At 45.7% G+C, this 16,145-nt stretch overlaps 1 protein-coding gene across 1 annotated transcript in view; it reads left to right on the top strand.

Annotated features, from left to right (window-relative positions):
• AFF3 (ALF transcription elongation factor 3) overlaps positions 1-16,145 on the top strand; it is a 531,321-nt gene that overhangs the window by 476,287 nt on the left and 38,889 nt on the right. The window contains 4 exon segments of the mRNA XM_027767542.1: positions 857-1,229; positions 1,232-1,875; positions 10,222-10,346; positions 14,313-14,514. Coding sequence (XP_027623343.1) covers positions 857-1,229; positions 1,232-1,875; positions 10,222-10,346; positions 14,313-14,514 — 1,344 coding nt within the window.

Raw genomic sequence — 16,145 nt, 5'->3', positions numbered from 1 at the left:
TCAAACAAAAAGCATCTTTACTACACTGGCCGCTCTATTTCAGGGTATTCTCTGACCTCTTTCCCACACCCCCAGAGTTAATCTGCCAGCCAAAATGAAAACCTTTACATCCACGTTTGGTTCTAACTAGTCAAAACTGTTTGCAGGAAAGGTTTCTTCATCCCTTCTGTGTCTGGAACATCTTGGCCAAGTGCAGGGGAAGCAGGTTGAGGATGGACTGATCAAGTCCTGCAGTGAAGTCCCTCTGGCATGGGAGCATTCAGTGCTAACAAGCCATCCGCCCCAGGTCATTGCCCCCCCTCTTAACTACTGCCCTGTCTGCCTTCATCACGTAACTACATGGTCTTTGAGATTATAGACTCCCCTCTGCCCCCTCTTCAGGTTTCCTCCTAAATTTTAAGTCTTACAAATTTAGGAGGAAATTTGAAGTCTTTCCTGCTTGCTGAGGCCCTCCAAACTCTTCCCCAGGTAAATTTCGTGGAATCTCAAGTTCAGGTCTGTAGGTATAATTATAAAAATACATATAGGTATAATTATTTTTTTTTAAATATGCATGGTGTGATACTTGGAAGTGCTAGAAATGGGTTCCAAGGAGGCTCAGTGCGGTCCCACCCCTTACTTTTCCGCTAGACTTACAGACTTTCATGCTGACCTTTTTCCTAGCACAGGTGAGTGGGGGCAGCCCTGTCCAGTCGTCTTCAGCGTCTCTCCTGGTTTGCTAGGCACACCTCAGCCCCTGCCTGGAGTCCATCGCTTCTGCTCTTAGACCCAGAGCTGCCGTAGTGATAAAACAGCCAAGCCCCTCTTAAGCCGGGCTGAAATGAGATGTTGTTTGACCTGGGTTTTCTGCTTTCAGGCTGAGCCGGCATCTTCCAACAAGTGGCAGCTGGATAAATTGCTAAACAAAGTTAATCCCCACAAGCCTCCTATTTTGATCCAGAATGAAAGCCACGGGCCGGAGAGCACTCAGTACTATCCCCCAGCTAAAGACGAAGTGCAAGACGGTGGGAAACTTCCCGACGTTTGCCCAGCCAGCCTGAGAGAGAAGGAGCTCAAGAGCGCCTGCAAGGAGGAGCAGAGGCCGAGGACAGCGAACAAGGCCCCGGGGAGCAAGGGTGTGAAGCAGAAGTCCCCGCCCGCGGCCGTGGCTGTGAGCGCCGCCGCCCCCCCGCCACCCGCGCTGCCCGGCGCGCCAGGGGAGAGCGCCCCCGCGCCTGCCCGGAGATCGGCACCGACGCACTCGGGGCGAGCGTTGTGGTTCCCCCAGAGCCCACCAAAACCAAGCCCTGTGGCAACAACAGAACGAGTCACCGCAAGGAGCTGCGCTCCTCCTCGGTGGCCTGCGAGAAGCGCCGCACTCGGGGGCTGAGCAGGATCGTCCCCAAATCCAAGGAGTTCATTGAGACAGAGTCCTCGTCTTCATCCTCCTCCTCGGACTCGGATCTGGAATCAGAGCAGGAGGAGTACCCACTGTCCAAAGCCCAGACCGTGGCCACCGCTGCCTCCTCCGGGGGAGACCAGAGACTGAAGGATGCCTCCAGCAGCATCAGCAGTGGCGGTGGCCCTCGGGCCCCTGTAGGCTCTATCAACGCCAGGACCACCAGTGACATCGCCAAGGAGCTGGAGGAGCAGTTCTACACGCTGGTCCCCTTTGGTCGGAACGAACTTCTCTCCCCTCTGAAGGACAGTGACGAGGTCAGGTCTCTCTGGGTCAAAATCGACCTGACCCTCCTGTCCAGAATCCCAGAACACCTGCCCCAGGAGCCAGGAGTCTTGAGTACTCCTGCTGCAAAGGACGCTGAGGGCGTACCCCCAAGCCACACATCGGACACACCGCCTGAAAAGACTTTGCCAAAATCCAAGAGGAAACGCAAGGTAGGCCTGGGGCAGAGGGCCCCGCAGTGGGGAGGGCCTTCCTATAAGTGTGAGCACAGGTAGGCTGCTGGTCTGCCCTGGAGGGGCACTGGAGTTCGTGCGTCCTTACCTTCCAAACGTGCATGGTACTTTGTTTGCACCAGACGTCCTTGTAAGTACCTGACATAGGAGGGGACTTCAAAAGGTCCATGGAAAAATGAAAGTAAGATTGCTATGAATATACCTTGGATCTGATTGTTATGCACTGTCTGTACGCCTTAAAAAGCCATAAGATTGTATGTAAACCAGAAATCATAATTAATTATAATTTTCTACAGTTATTTTCAAGTGAAAAGAGAGAAAATGGAATTTAAGGATGACTTTATTGTGTTGCAAGCAAATGATAAATCCATGCATAGTTTTGTCATAATGTACTTTTTCACCAACTTTTTGAAGATCCTTCACATATTATCTCAGTTAAAAACAGAACCTATGAAATGCCTTATTTGCATTTTGTAATTATAGATAATTAAGCCCTGTTCCACTTCAAGTCACACAGGAAATAGTCACCCAGAAAGTCTTTATGGAGTGTGCTGGCCTAAGCTAAGTACTGGGCTGGTGAGACAGCTAAGCACACGGTGATCCCATTCTTTGCTGGGAGAGGTAGTGTGATGTTGGTGGTGGGACACTAACACTCCCACCCAAGCCAATGGCCTCCCGGACTCTAAGGCTGTGACTAGAATGAAAGAGGAATACAGAGGCCCTGAGGCCCAGCACAGCCTGCAGCATGACAGCCAGCAGCTGTAGCTCCACTGGTATGTTATCAGGGAGGGCTTCCTGGCAGGGAGGGTCTGGGAACTGAGCTCTGGGGAGGAAGGAAATTGAAATCCCCAAAGGCTCGAGAATGAAGTGGCACCAGAAGAGAAGAGCAGGTAGAACAGGCAAGGCCAGGGAGTGAGAGGTCTGGGGGGGCCCTAGGGACACCATTGGCAGTAGACGCTGGATGTTCTGCCAGTTTTGAAGGTTTTTGCGCAGGGAAATACCATAAGCATGAAGTAAAGCCCATTGTGGGGACTTGTTCCTTCTGTTACTATATCTTCAAAAGTAATGTGGGCCCAGCCTTGTGGCACAGGTTCCTAAGACACCATGCTCCGCACACCGGGACAACGCATAAGATTTGGGTCCGTTCTGGTCCACGCTAAAATTCTGGAGTGGTGGCATGTGCCTGTAATCTCAGCTACTAGTGGAGGCCGAGAGGAAGATCGCGAGCTTGAGGCCAGCCTGGCCAATGGCGAGACCCTGTCCAAACAAAATGCCCAGGTATGGTAGTCCGTGCCTGTGGTCCTACCTAGGAGACAGAGGCATGAGGACAGCAACACGGGTCCTGTCTTAAAAAATTAACTTATTGTTTCAAATGTAATCTGGGGCCAAAAGGCAGCATGGTGTTAAGGCAGCTGATCGGACTTGGCCAGCTGCACAGTTAAAGTCCTGGACCCTGCAGCTGGATCAACACACTAGGCATGAGTGTGCCCCCAAAAATCCCAAGAGGAAAATGGAGGAGAAGGAACTGTGGCCTGGCAATTCCTCCTGGGGGTGCCTTCTCACTTTCCCTCTCTCTGTCTCTGTCTGGTAAGCATACATGCCTTATATCAAAAAACTACTTTAAAAAAATTGAATTTGGACCGTGGTGGAAAATGTAACAGATGACTGGCCAAAAATTGCAAAACTCACGAATGGTTGCAAATGTAGGACAAAGTCGGTTAGTAACAATAGGTGCTATTCTAAGCACCTTAGGTGTGTTCAATCATCTAGTCCTTGCAACTTTACGCGGCATCAAGTTCCAGTTGTCATACCCATTTCATAGGTGAGGGAACTCAGGCTCGGAGGGCCTAGAATGACTCGCTCAAGATCACATAGGTCAGTAAGGCGCACAGCCAGGACTGAACCCAGGCTGCCTCACTCCAGAGTCTCGCAGCAAGAAGTCAACCTGAGGTGTCTGTAGCATTTTCCAGTTTTTAAAGGGCAGTTTGGTCTGTAGTAGAAAAGTTAGACTGAACACATGTTTTTTACAGATATTTCAGATCTTTTATTAAAAGGGAAACCAAAAGTAGGGTTTATCGCCTTTTCCTTGCAAAGGTGCGCATACTCCTCACTCTGATATGTGATGAAAAGGCACGTAGTCTCCTTCCTGTGCCAGTCATCTTCCTGCTCTAAAGGGCATCTGTCACCAGAAAAATTTATTCTGAAGGTCAAAAGACTGTATTTTTTAATATAGTCCCTTTTTTTTTGGGGGGGGGGAGAGATTTTCACTGCAGGGTGCGTGTGCTCACCAGACAGACAGAGAGAGACATAGAGACAGAAAGCGAGAAATCACCCCCCAGGGGGGATGGTCACGCCGCAATCCCTTCTCCTCCATTCTCCTCTCGGGATCTTGGGCACGCACGCACACGCGCCCGGCGTGAGTTTTAAGTCACCGGGTCCGGGACATGAACCGCGGTCGACTACGTGGGAGTCCAGCGACATAGCCATTACGCTAACTGAGAGGTTTTTGCTATAGGGTGCATGAGCTTGCCAGAAAGACAGAGAGAGACAGAAAGCAAGAAATCACCCCCTGGAGGGATGGCCACGCTGCAATCCCTTCTCCTCCATTCTTCCATTCTTGTCTCGGGATCTTGGGCACACATGCACACGCGCCTGGCGTGAGTTTAAGTCACCAGGTCCAGGACTCTAACGGGAGTCAACTACGTGGGAGTCCAGCGACATAGCCATTACGCCCACTGCTGATCCCCACACAGTACACTTTTTTTCCTTTTTTTGGAGGGATTTTTGCTATAGGGCACGTGTGCTCATCAGAGAGACAGAGAGAGATAGAGAGATAGAAAGCAAGAAATCACCTCCCCAGCAGGGATAGCCACGCCGCAATCCCTTCTCCTCCATTCTCCTCTCAGGATCTTGGGTACACACACACAAATGCCGGGCATGAGTTTTTAAGCTGCCGGGTCCAGGACTCAAACCGCAGCTGACCACATGGGAGTCCAGTGACATAGCCAATATGTTAACTGCTGGTCCCACCACATAGTACTTTTAAATACCTTATCCCTGTAAAGAATTTGAACTCCTTGCAGGAAAGTATATGAAGAGAAATACATTATCTTCCAAAGGCAGCCATCAGGGCCAGTGGTGTAGCAGTGGCCACTCTGCAAGGCTGACCCCCATGGGGACATGCTGGCTCCCATCTAGAGCCTTCCCTGCACTCACAGGTGCACATGCTCATGATCAGAGCCAGCTGAGTCTGGGGGTAGATCACAGTATGAAGACTGTGCCACTATTGGGGTATGTGCAAGAGTGTGTGTCACTCATAGAAGAAATAAACGTGAAAAAATAAAGGAGGGGCAGCTATTTGCCTTCTCTCTGGGTATATATGCAAAAGCAATTTTGCAGAGACCCCCAGCTCAGCTTCCACTTGCCACTGGCTGTTAACCTTCATGACCCTCCATGGTTGATCCTCCTGCCCTGAAGCTGTTCAAACATACTAGGAAGTGGGGACTTTGACAGCAGTCTGACCTGACCTTAGATCTCTTTACCATGTGCCTCAGGGCCGGCTTCATGGACTCCCTTAGAGATCACTGCTTATGGCTGCCATCTTGAAATTGTTCATTTTGTCTTTGAGTTTGTGTGTGGTAAGTGATGGAGCCTCTGCACGGGCAGGCAGCGCTCTGCGTCGTGGGCAGTGTACCTCCCATCTGTTTCTGAAGCATAGGTTCTTCCTGCTCTTGGGCCCCCTAGTGTCTCCCACTCCTAACTCAGCCCAGAGACCACTGCTGCCCTCATCCCCAGGAGTCCAGGCACATGCATGAGAAGGGTTGAGGTCAGGTCCCATCTCACCCGACCCCAATCCTAGGCGGTTGCCCATTCAAGGTAGATTGGGGATGGGCTTTGGGAAAGATCAAAGCCTGACTGGGTTCTCCTCCCAAACTGGCCACATTGCTGGCGGGCAGCACATGCACCTCATCCCAGGGCAGCCTTGCATCTGAGAGTCTATCCTCACTGCCCAGGTATCCCCAGGCCCAAAGGAGCAAGGCACAAAATAGCAAATAAATACCGCCACAGGGGCCAGCAGGTGGCGCAATGGTTAGGGCCCTAGACTCCTTCATGACCAACCATGGGTTTAGTCCCAGATCTCGCTCATTTGCTTTCTCACTTTCTTTCCGTCTGTCTCTGGTGATCATGTGTGCCCTATAGCAAATTAAAAACAGTAACAGTGATCAAATAACATGAAAATAAATCTTAAAAGAAAAATTCCACCATGACAGGCCAACAGAGAGAGACTGCAAAGAAAGAAACATGTTCGCTGTTTGGGTACTTAGTAGTATTACTCTTTTCTTACTTTTTGTTTTAGAATTATTTCATTTTTTTATTTACTATTTTTTTTTTTTAATTTGAGCAAAGAGAAACAGAGAGGGAAAGTGAGAAAGCAAGCTGCCAGGTCCAAGACTCAAATCATGGTCTGTCATGCCAGAGTCCAGCACCTTAACCACCACACCACCTGCCTGCCCCTTTCCTTGCTTTTTGAACAAGAAGCTCAGCACTTTCATTTTGTACTGGACTCAGAAAACTATGTAGGTGGCCCTGCCCCCCAGGTGACCTGCCCTTCCCCGAACTTCGGTTTCTTCCCCTGGCAGGAACATTACCAGGGTCACACAGTATATCCCAACTACAGATCAGTGATACGTTAGCTCATTTCTTTCCTCCTTTTTACCTCTGGGCACCCTGCCTTCCTCATTACTTGTTGGTGCTCAATTTTTATCAAACGAACGAATGAATCAATTCATCTGGGGTTCCTGTGGATTTTACCTCTGATCGATTGATGGGTAACTGGACAGGCAGATGGCAACATATATAGATATAGATAGATAGAGATATAGATATGTAAGAATATGTAGAGATAATCTTTGATAAATACATAGGTAGACTGGAGTATGTATAGCTGTGTAGGCAGATGCATATGACCCATAATATTCTGTATTTAAGTATTTGTATTATTTATGGACTTTTTTTTTTTCTTTAAATTTATTTATTTACATTCATTTACTATACATCATTATAGCATACAAAATGAGATTTTCCATCCAGAATACACTGTATATGGCTCAATCAAGCACATCAACATATGTGCTTTCGTCAACAAATAATTTTCCATTTCTTGTTTCCGGTACATTTTGCTTTTTTTTCCCAACCTTGATTCCCTATCTCTCACCCTCTGCCATCTCCCACCCTCCTCCCACACTGTGTCTGGTACCTATGGTTGCTTTCTATGCCTTTCTCCGCCCACGTTTTATTGATGCACTAAAGATCTTAATTAATCTAAATCTTTTCAATAGCAAGCACAGCTGATATATACATATCCATGAACACAAGTCTGACTTTAGGCATAAACCTCAGTGAGGAGACTGAACATACTATAAAGTAGCACCTAGCTGGGGCTATATAGCTTATTGCAGTCATCAAATAGGTATTTTTAATGTATTGGTTTTTTTTTCAGATTATCTTTTTTTTTTATTATCATCATAATCTTCTTTATATTACATTGGATTACATATAACTTTACATTGACTTCCATTGCTTTTTCAAAAGGGAATGCCATGCATATCAGTCAATACAGAGACATCAATCTCCCCGCTTTATCATTCAATGTCTTTTCCATGCTTTTCCCAATAATTATTATTATAATTTTTTTAAACAGTCAATCACTATTTCTCATTTTGCTTATTAAAAAGACTTCACCCATCATGAAATACTTTCCAGACCGGTTCAGTTGAGAATACTATACATGTCATCATCAACAGGTAATAAACCATATCTATTTCTCATTAACATCCTGCCTCTCTATTGTTCACTGCTGTCTTTATCCTCTTCTCCCTCCTTTTTTTTTTTTTTATACTTTGTTTTTTATTATAAATTTTTTTTTCTCATCACAACACACATATGAATTTTCCATCCAAAATACACTGTGCATTGGCTCAATCAAGCACGTCAACATATATGTTCTCAGCAAATAATTTCCCAATTCTTGTGTCCTGCATACCTTGCCTTTTGTTTTGCCATCCTAGATTCCCCATCCCCCTCCCTCTGTTATGACCCATCCTCCTCCCACATTGTCCCTGTCATCCCCGATTGCCCTCCGTGCCTCACCCCTCCCCAAATGATCTGTCAGTGATCTTAATTAGTCTAAGTCTCTCCAATAGTTATCACAGCTGACACATGCCTCTACATGAACTCAAGTCTGACTTTAGGCCTAAACCCCATTGGGTAAAAAGAGCATACTAATTTTTTTTTCCTATGTTTGTCCCTCTGCCCTGTCTCACTCTCCCATTACAATATCCCTGCTATATACAGTTGTCTTCCAGAAGAGTTACTGAAAAAGTGATACATACAAGTAAAGGGAGAGAGGCCACGAGTTCCAACCATCAGCTCATAAAGTTTTTGGCAATAGGGAGCATAAACTCCACTCAGGGTTGGATTAAGGGAGGGTCTCCTGCAGATCCACAAGTGTAGGTGAGTCTCCAGGGAGTGCAGTTTCAGGAAAGCAGTTCTGGTACGCAGGGATGATTATCAGCTGATGCGGCACAGCAGTCATCTTGTAGTTACCAGGAATGGTGTTGTGGGGATCTGCAGTGTGAGTTGTCCTTGGGTATCTGGCTTCCTTAAGAATGGCAGAGTAGTTCTTGTTTTCCCCTGAGGTAATGCAGGGCTGGTAGCTATCATCTTCTCAAGTTGCAAGTTCTTCAACCTTGTTTTCGGCCTCTGGGACATCCAGCGCTGGAGAGGCCAGGGAGGCCGGCCCCCGGAGGGGTGCCGGCCGTTGGGCCGCAGCTGCGCAGGGGCGGGAGCCCCCGGCCGTGGGGCCCCCGGAGGGGGGCCGGCCGTTCCAATTTATGGGCTTCTTAATTTTATCTTACAAAACTTCATTTATGCTAAGCCTGACACCTGGCTGTATTTATAAAATCTAATGAATCATCCTTAAGCACCGACGCAAGAGACGTGAAAGAACATTTTCACAGTACCCTTCACTCAGCTTTCTGGGATGATAAGACCCCAGTCCTGGGTGCTGGAGGTGGGATCCCATAGTCCTGATTGTCCAAGGTGCTGAGTCTCACCCAGCAGAGAGCACTGAGAACTCAAAGCTTTGGCTGGGCTCTCCAGGGGAGCACATTGCAGTGTGAACATCTGGGGCTCCCTGAGACAGAGGCTCTGTGACAACCCAGCTAGAGAGAGGTCAGTCTCTCCCTCTTTGGTGCAGGCATGTACCTTCTGGAAAATGCTGCAGACACTGAAGATGCTGTACTGGGCTCCGGCTCTCTCACAAAAATGGAGCTTTGTAGAGTACAGTTGCATCGTACCCTAGTACGTGCCAAAAGTGAAACACAACCTTGGCAATTGGAATCCAGTTAAAGTTCTGCTTTATAAAAGAGTAGGATTCTGAAATGTCACAGAATAGGAATTGTGAGCTATTGGTTGTCAGAAAAGTCATGTGTAGTTGTCTGTTCTTCTATGCAAAAAATGCATCATGACTTTTCTGGCGACCAGTAGAACTCAGGCACCAAGAAGTAACAACCCGTGCTTGCAGTTCGCAAAAGGCATGAATTTCCAAGCTCACCGTTGCCGTGTCTGCATGAAACCTGGGAGCACATGCTTCTTATACCTTATTTGATGCTAAGAAATGCCAAGGTTGAGTGATACTGAAGCTACAGTGTGAAATCAAAACAGGTCTGCTTTGGAGGGCTAAATGCCAGGCTACTGATGATGGAGAAGTTCTCATAATTCAGGATGTTCCTTCCCATGCCACCCTACAGCCTCGTAGTTAAGGAAGCCAGATCCCACATGACCAGCTATGGTTTGAATCCCAGCCCCAACAGCTTGAAAAACACGCTGGGCACATGTGTGTATGTGCCCAAAATCCTGACAGGATGAAGAAATGGAGGAGGAGGGATTGTGGTGTGACTATACCCCATGGGGCAGTACTGTCTTCCCCTCTCTTTCTCTGCCTCTTCTCTCCCTCTTCTCTCTTTCTCTTGCAAGTTCATGTGTGCTCTAGCAATTCAAAAAATATGTTCTCTCCCAAATTTTTAATGAGGACACCATGCTTCTCCCTCAATCAATAGTAGAAGTGACATATTTCATCCTTATTCACTGAAGAGCTGACTAAGAACCATGCCAGGGACGCCGCAGCTCTAACCGCTCTCTGCTATCCAGAGAAGTGGATGAGCCGGTCCCCTAGGAAGCCTTGCTCTGTGAAAATCAGTGCCCAGAAGCTCTTTGTGGCCCCTTGAAATCCAAGCTGATTGGCTTTTGCTTACTCCTATACAGTGTGACAACGAAGACGACTACAGGGAGAGCAAGAAGACCCAGGGAGACAAAGAGAGCTCTTCCAGACTGGCTGCCTCGACCAATAACACTCTGTCTGCAAACCACTGCAATATGAACATCAATAGGTAGGCGTGTTCCCTCGACGTGGCGCCCCTGGGTCCAGACATCACAGGCCATATTGGGGAGGGTCAGGTTGTTTCGGTGACCTTTCTGGGCTGGGTCTGCACCCTCACTTCCCTTGGTTTAACCTAGGGCTGGATGTAACTATGGCTGGATGTCTGCCTCACCCCTTGGCTCCAGACAGCCTCGCAAGGTACTTTTTTGTCACCAAAGACCAACACTAGTTACACACAGTTCTGCACTCCCCAAAGATGCACCTTTCTCTGCAAAACTTAATAAGTGAATTTTCAAACTAGTATTTGAATGGTAGCCACTAAATCCACAAGACCACTAAGCTTATTATACAGATAAGTATAAATACACTTTGAGTGGAATGTCCATGTGATGGACCGAAAGCTCTTGAATATAGACTAAAATTGTGGCGTTAGGCAGGATCGATGCTTCAAGGTCAAACAGCCACCCAATCACTCCTCCAAAGGGATTCCAGATGGACCTACCTTGCACTGAATCCTCTCTTTGATAAACGGGCTGCTGGCAGGCAAGGTCCAGGTATTTATTATAAATGAGTAACTTATCATCAGTCATAGACGCTCTTTCCATTTAGAAAGACCGCAGCACAGGAACCACTTTCCCTCTGCCAAGACACTCCTTATTCTCTCTGACTGTATACATAGAATTTTTAAGGGGAGATTGATGTTCCAGCACAATACATAAAAATGTAAACCGAAAGGTTAGGAAAAGATGGAGAGCAGTATAAAACTCAGAGAGGGAATTGGAGAGCGGGGGCCCAGATGCGCAGGCTCCCTACAGGACTTGGGTCACCTTGAGAAGGAAGGCGAGGACTCCAGAGGTCTGTGTAGGAGGGCAGCTGCCTGTGCAGACGAGCCCAGGCCTCTGTGTGGAGTATATAGCATCTGGAGATGCTGGGAAAATGTGATGAGGAAAGTGTGGTTCCAAAATAATTTTTAAATATGTAATAAGAGGGGTCAGCAGGTGGCATGGTGGTTAGAGGCACTGGACTCCCACAGGGCCGACCGCAGTTCGAGTCCCAGACCTGGTGCCTTGCTTTCTTGTTTTCCCTCTCTGTCTCTCTCTCTGGTCAAATTCAAAAAATAATAATAAATAAAGTTAAATAAAATAATTCATATATATATATATATAAAGTGATTTATATGTGCTTCATGAATGCATTAAATAATCTTTCTAGGGGCCAGCAGGGAATGTAGTGATTATGACACTGGACTCCCACATGGCCAACCACAGTTCAAGTCCCGGACCTGGTGGCTTAAAACTTAGACCAGGCTGGGACCAGCAGTTAGCGTAATGGCTATGTTGCTGGACTCCCACGTAGCCGACCGTGGTTTGCGTCCCGGACCGGGTGGCTTAAAACTCATGCCGGGTGCATGTGTATGTGTGCCCAAGATCCCAAGAGGAGAATGGAGGAGAATTGCGACGTGGCCATCCCCCCTGAGGGCTGATTTCTCTCTTTCTGTCTCTCTGTCTCTGTCTGTCTGGTGAGCGCACACGCCCCTATAGCAAAAACCTCTAAAAAAAAAAAAAAAAAAAAGCAACTTAGACCAGGCATATGTGCAAGCTTGCCCAAGTTCCTCAGAGGAGAATGGAAGAGGAGGGATTAGAGTATGGCCATACCCCCAGGAGATGATTTCTCACTTTCCCTCTCATCGTCTCTCTGTCTCTCCTCTCTGGCGAGCACATGTGCCCTATGATAAAAACCTAAAAAAATAAATAAATAAGAATTTTTAATAACCTTTCTAACTGACGTAGTAACTGTCGTAATTTCCAAGTAGTAATAAACATAAGCAGTATTTGAAGATATCCACAGCACCAGAAGAGGACTTGAAAATCTCTGTGATTTCTCCTGGTGACGTAATCGCAGATAATGCTAATACTACTCCCGCTAACCCACTGGTTTTTTGCCTCCCCTTGTCACTGGAGGAAATGTTCTATCTCAGTAAGTTAGCGAAAATGAAGGTATAACTTCTTTCCACCAAGTTCTTGGAGTCCAGGTTAAAAGCTGTTGCTCTAGAGACTTTGCCTGGCAGAGCCCCCTCACTCTGATCATTTTATTTATATTAAGGAATGACACGATGCATAAGAGAGCCCTCAGAGTTCTTTCTGGGAAAGGTGGTTCATGTACCATTGGAATTATGATTACTCCTGTCAAGTTTTATCAGTACAATAAAATGATCTCCGAGATAAGGTGATCACCAACCCCAAAGTGGAAATCCAAAGGTTTCCTTGGTCAACTTGAACATGCAAACTTGCAGTGATAAAGAAGGAGTAATTGTGTGCCTAGGACAATAGTCTGTGTAATAATTTCGTTTTCCATGCATGGCGGAATGCATGTGTAGGTGAAATAAAACAGACTTGAAATAGATCTTTGTTCGCCCACGTTTGAAGACTGTTTTATGCACGCTCTTTGCTCCATCTTCGACATCGATGCCCCGACGATCACTAGGGGAGCCAGTTTTTATTCTTCCGAAGCAGTTTTCCATAGCACATCTTCTCCTTTCTAAATTGTGCAACACAGTGAATTTCGCACCAGAAATGCTATCCAGTCTGTGTGCATAAGGTTAAGAACATTGGTTTTGTCTTTTGTTCTAGAATATTGTGTTCATAATTTCTCCACTGTGACCACCAACTAAGGAAATGCTGTTTTGTTTTTGTTTTTGTTTTTGAGAGAGAGAGATTTTTGGTGTAGGGTACACGTGCTCACTGGAGACAGACAGACAGACAGAGACAGAAAGCGAGAAATCACCCCTTTGGGGGGGGTGGCCACGCCTCAATCCCTTCTCCTCCATTCTCCTCTCAGGATTTTGGGCACGCATGTACAAGCACTTGGCTGAGTTTCAAGCTGTCAGGTTTTAGACTCAAACCGTGATCGACCATGGGCAAGTCCAGTGCCTTAACCATTATGCCACCTGCTGACCCAGGAAATTGTTTTTGAGATGCCTTTAATGGCTTGTTTGCAGTATAACCAACACATATAATTAAGAGATCATAACCCTAAGAATAATGATAAAAAATAATATTGAGTTGTCAGAAAAGTCATGCATTTTTTGCATAGAAAAATATGTCATGACTTTTCTGATAACCCAATAAATAATAATAATAAATAATAATAAAGCTTATTTAATTGGCTTTACTTTATTTTAACTGACTTGATTAGGTAACTCCTCTAACCATCCTATATTAGCAATTGTTTATTTCAGACTAATGTCTGTTCCCCGAATAATACTTTTTTTGAGAGAGAGAGAGAACAAGGCCTAGCAATATAATAGACGTTAAAAAGATTTAATATGTGAATCCCTCTTCTCTGATGGTTGATGTTTGGAAAGAATATATTCAGACATAGACAGTAGTTTTGAAGGTAAAATTAAAAAATGGGAATCAGAAATTGTAACTTCATGTAATGGTTTATTCTATCCTGTGAATGTTCTGATCAATGGCTGATTAACTCAAAAACTCAGCAATTGAACCTTGGCTTCATGCTTTACAGGTTATTCTGTGATTCTATTATTTTCTCTATAATATTTAGTAGAAGCTCAGATTTTGGCATAAGTCCTTTTAGAAATGGAAAATGCATTTGCTATTGTTGATTGACTTCCCCATTACTTACTGTTTACACTTGCTTGGAAAAAAAGTTGTTTATTGGATATTTTGAGATCCTTGGGTGAAAAACTGAGAAAAACGAAATTATTAGTAGTAGTAGCCATTTACTTTAACACTAACTCTAAAGTTACATTTCATCCTGATAAGGAGAGTAAGAATAAGGTTTGCTTGTTGTTTATTATGGTCCTAATGTCATAAAATTATGTCTTGGTATAATAATTTCCAATAAACTTCTTCGTACCAGCAGAACTTACATGGGAGATTTGGATCACCCATAAAACATTTCCCTTTTCTCACACTGACTGTGTGACATTCCGTTACTGTCATTTCTCTTTCAGCCTGGCAATACCAATAAATAAAAGTGAAAAAATGCTCCGGTCACCCATCTCACCCCTCTGCGATGCATCTAAACACAAATACCCCAGTGAGGACTTCACTTCTTCCGGCCGACCTCACGGCAATGGTTTGTTCACGTCCACCTCTTCCAACAAAAAGCATAAGGCCGACAACCAGCCACAGTCTCATGCTGGAGACCTTCCGGTTCGTTGATGCTCTTCATTTCTAAGTAAAATCAAAACGAAGTTGAGCACCCCTGAACTCTGTCTTTAGCCTAGCACAATCTAGACACATGCTTGAGGGCCCACAGAGAATCCCTGAACACTGCTTCTGGGGAGACCCTACAGGAAAGATCACCCTTCCACCCCTTCACATGGGGAGCAGAGGAATAGGAAACCCAAGGTTGAGGGAGTGGATTCTTTGCCTCTTATGATGAGGAAGCCTCTTGGCATGATTTCATTTCCCATACTGAAAAGAAATGACTACAAAAGTAATGGCATCGCAGGACAAAGGAAATTGGGAGTTTTGGACCAACCAACCTTTGTACTGGGAAATACTCCTTATCGCAGCAGAGTTCAATCTGGCATTGAAACCTCACACCAACATCTGTGGGAGTCCCACTCCACCCTTGCTGATTGGCATAGGAGCCTCATCACCCTTGTCCAACCAGGCAAAGGACTTGTGTTCACAGAGCTGCAAGATGACCTTATGTCTTTTTTGGAACTTTTTAAAAAATTTGCCAGAGGACATGTGCTCTTGCCAGAGAGACATAGAGAAACAGAGAGAGAAAGCACCACCCAACGGGGTGAGGTCATGCCTTAATCCCTTCTCCTTCATTTCTTCATCCTGTCGAAGATGGACATGCAGGCACACATGCCCAGCATGTTTGTCAGCTTGCAAGGGCCATGATTTAAATTGCACAGATGGCCATGTTGGATCTGGCTCCCTTAACTACTAGGCCACTGGGCCAGCCTCAAGATGGTCTTGAGCCATTTGCTTAATAATCTCTTTGAGCCTAAAAGGAAATGCAACAAAGACCAGGAGCCCTTAGAACAATAGGGCTTGATCTAGCACAGGGAGTGGCCAACATTTTCTGTGAAGCAGGGATTCACCGCACCATTGATATTTGGACTGAATCATTCTTTGCCCAGGGAACTAGGGGACTGTCCTGTGCACTGGAGGATGTTTAGCAGCATCCCTGGCCTCCACCCCCAAGTTGCTAGTAGAACCCTACTCCCTGTGGTGTGTCGACATAAAAATAACCAACTCTGTAAAAATAACAATTAATACAATTTATTTCTAAACAAAATGAGTGACCTAGGCCAGAGAGGAGGCAAAACATGACTTTCTCTCAGGGTGATCAGGTACAGGCGTTCCTTTTGATTTTGAGAGTGAGAGACAGAGTTTGGAATTTATTGAAAAGTTTTTCCATTGGTCTGGCCCAAAAAGGTGAGACATGTAGGAGTCGGGGCTTATAGGTTATAGGTGGATTTTACAGTTTTTAGGTGATTGGAAAAGGAAGGTTGCTGATATCAGAAAGGAATGTACTTTAACAACAATAAAGAGGCCTAATATACATCACAAATATACTCCAGTACTATGCAGGGGCAGGACATAGGAAGAACCCTGTTACCAATGGTTCAGAGTGGTCTGTCAGCATCTATGGACGTGCTCCCTCTATGCCCTCTGGAAAGGATTTTGGAAAAATAGAAAAAAGCAATCAGACTTCTGTACAAGGTGACAACCAGAAATGTTTCCAGATATTGTCGAACTGGACCCAGTTGAGAACTGCTATTATTAAAGGTCAGATGGTAAATAATTTAAGGCTCTGTGGG

This window comes from Tupaia chinensis, unplaced genomic scaffold (genome assembly GCF_000334495.1).
Source record: "Tupaia chinensis unplaced genomic scaffold, TupChi_1.0 Scaffold144276_1, whole genome shotgun sequence".
Lineage (NCBI taxonomy): Eukaryota > Metazoa > Chordata > Mammalia > Scandentia > Tupaiidae > Tupaia > Tupaia belangeri.
Note: the sequence above shows the minus strand (reverse complement) of the source record. Positions and strands in the feature narration are given on the sequence as shown.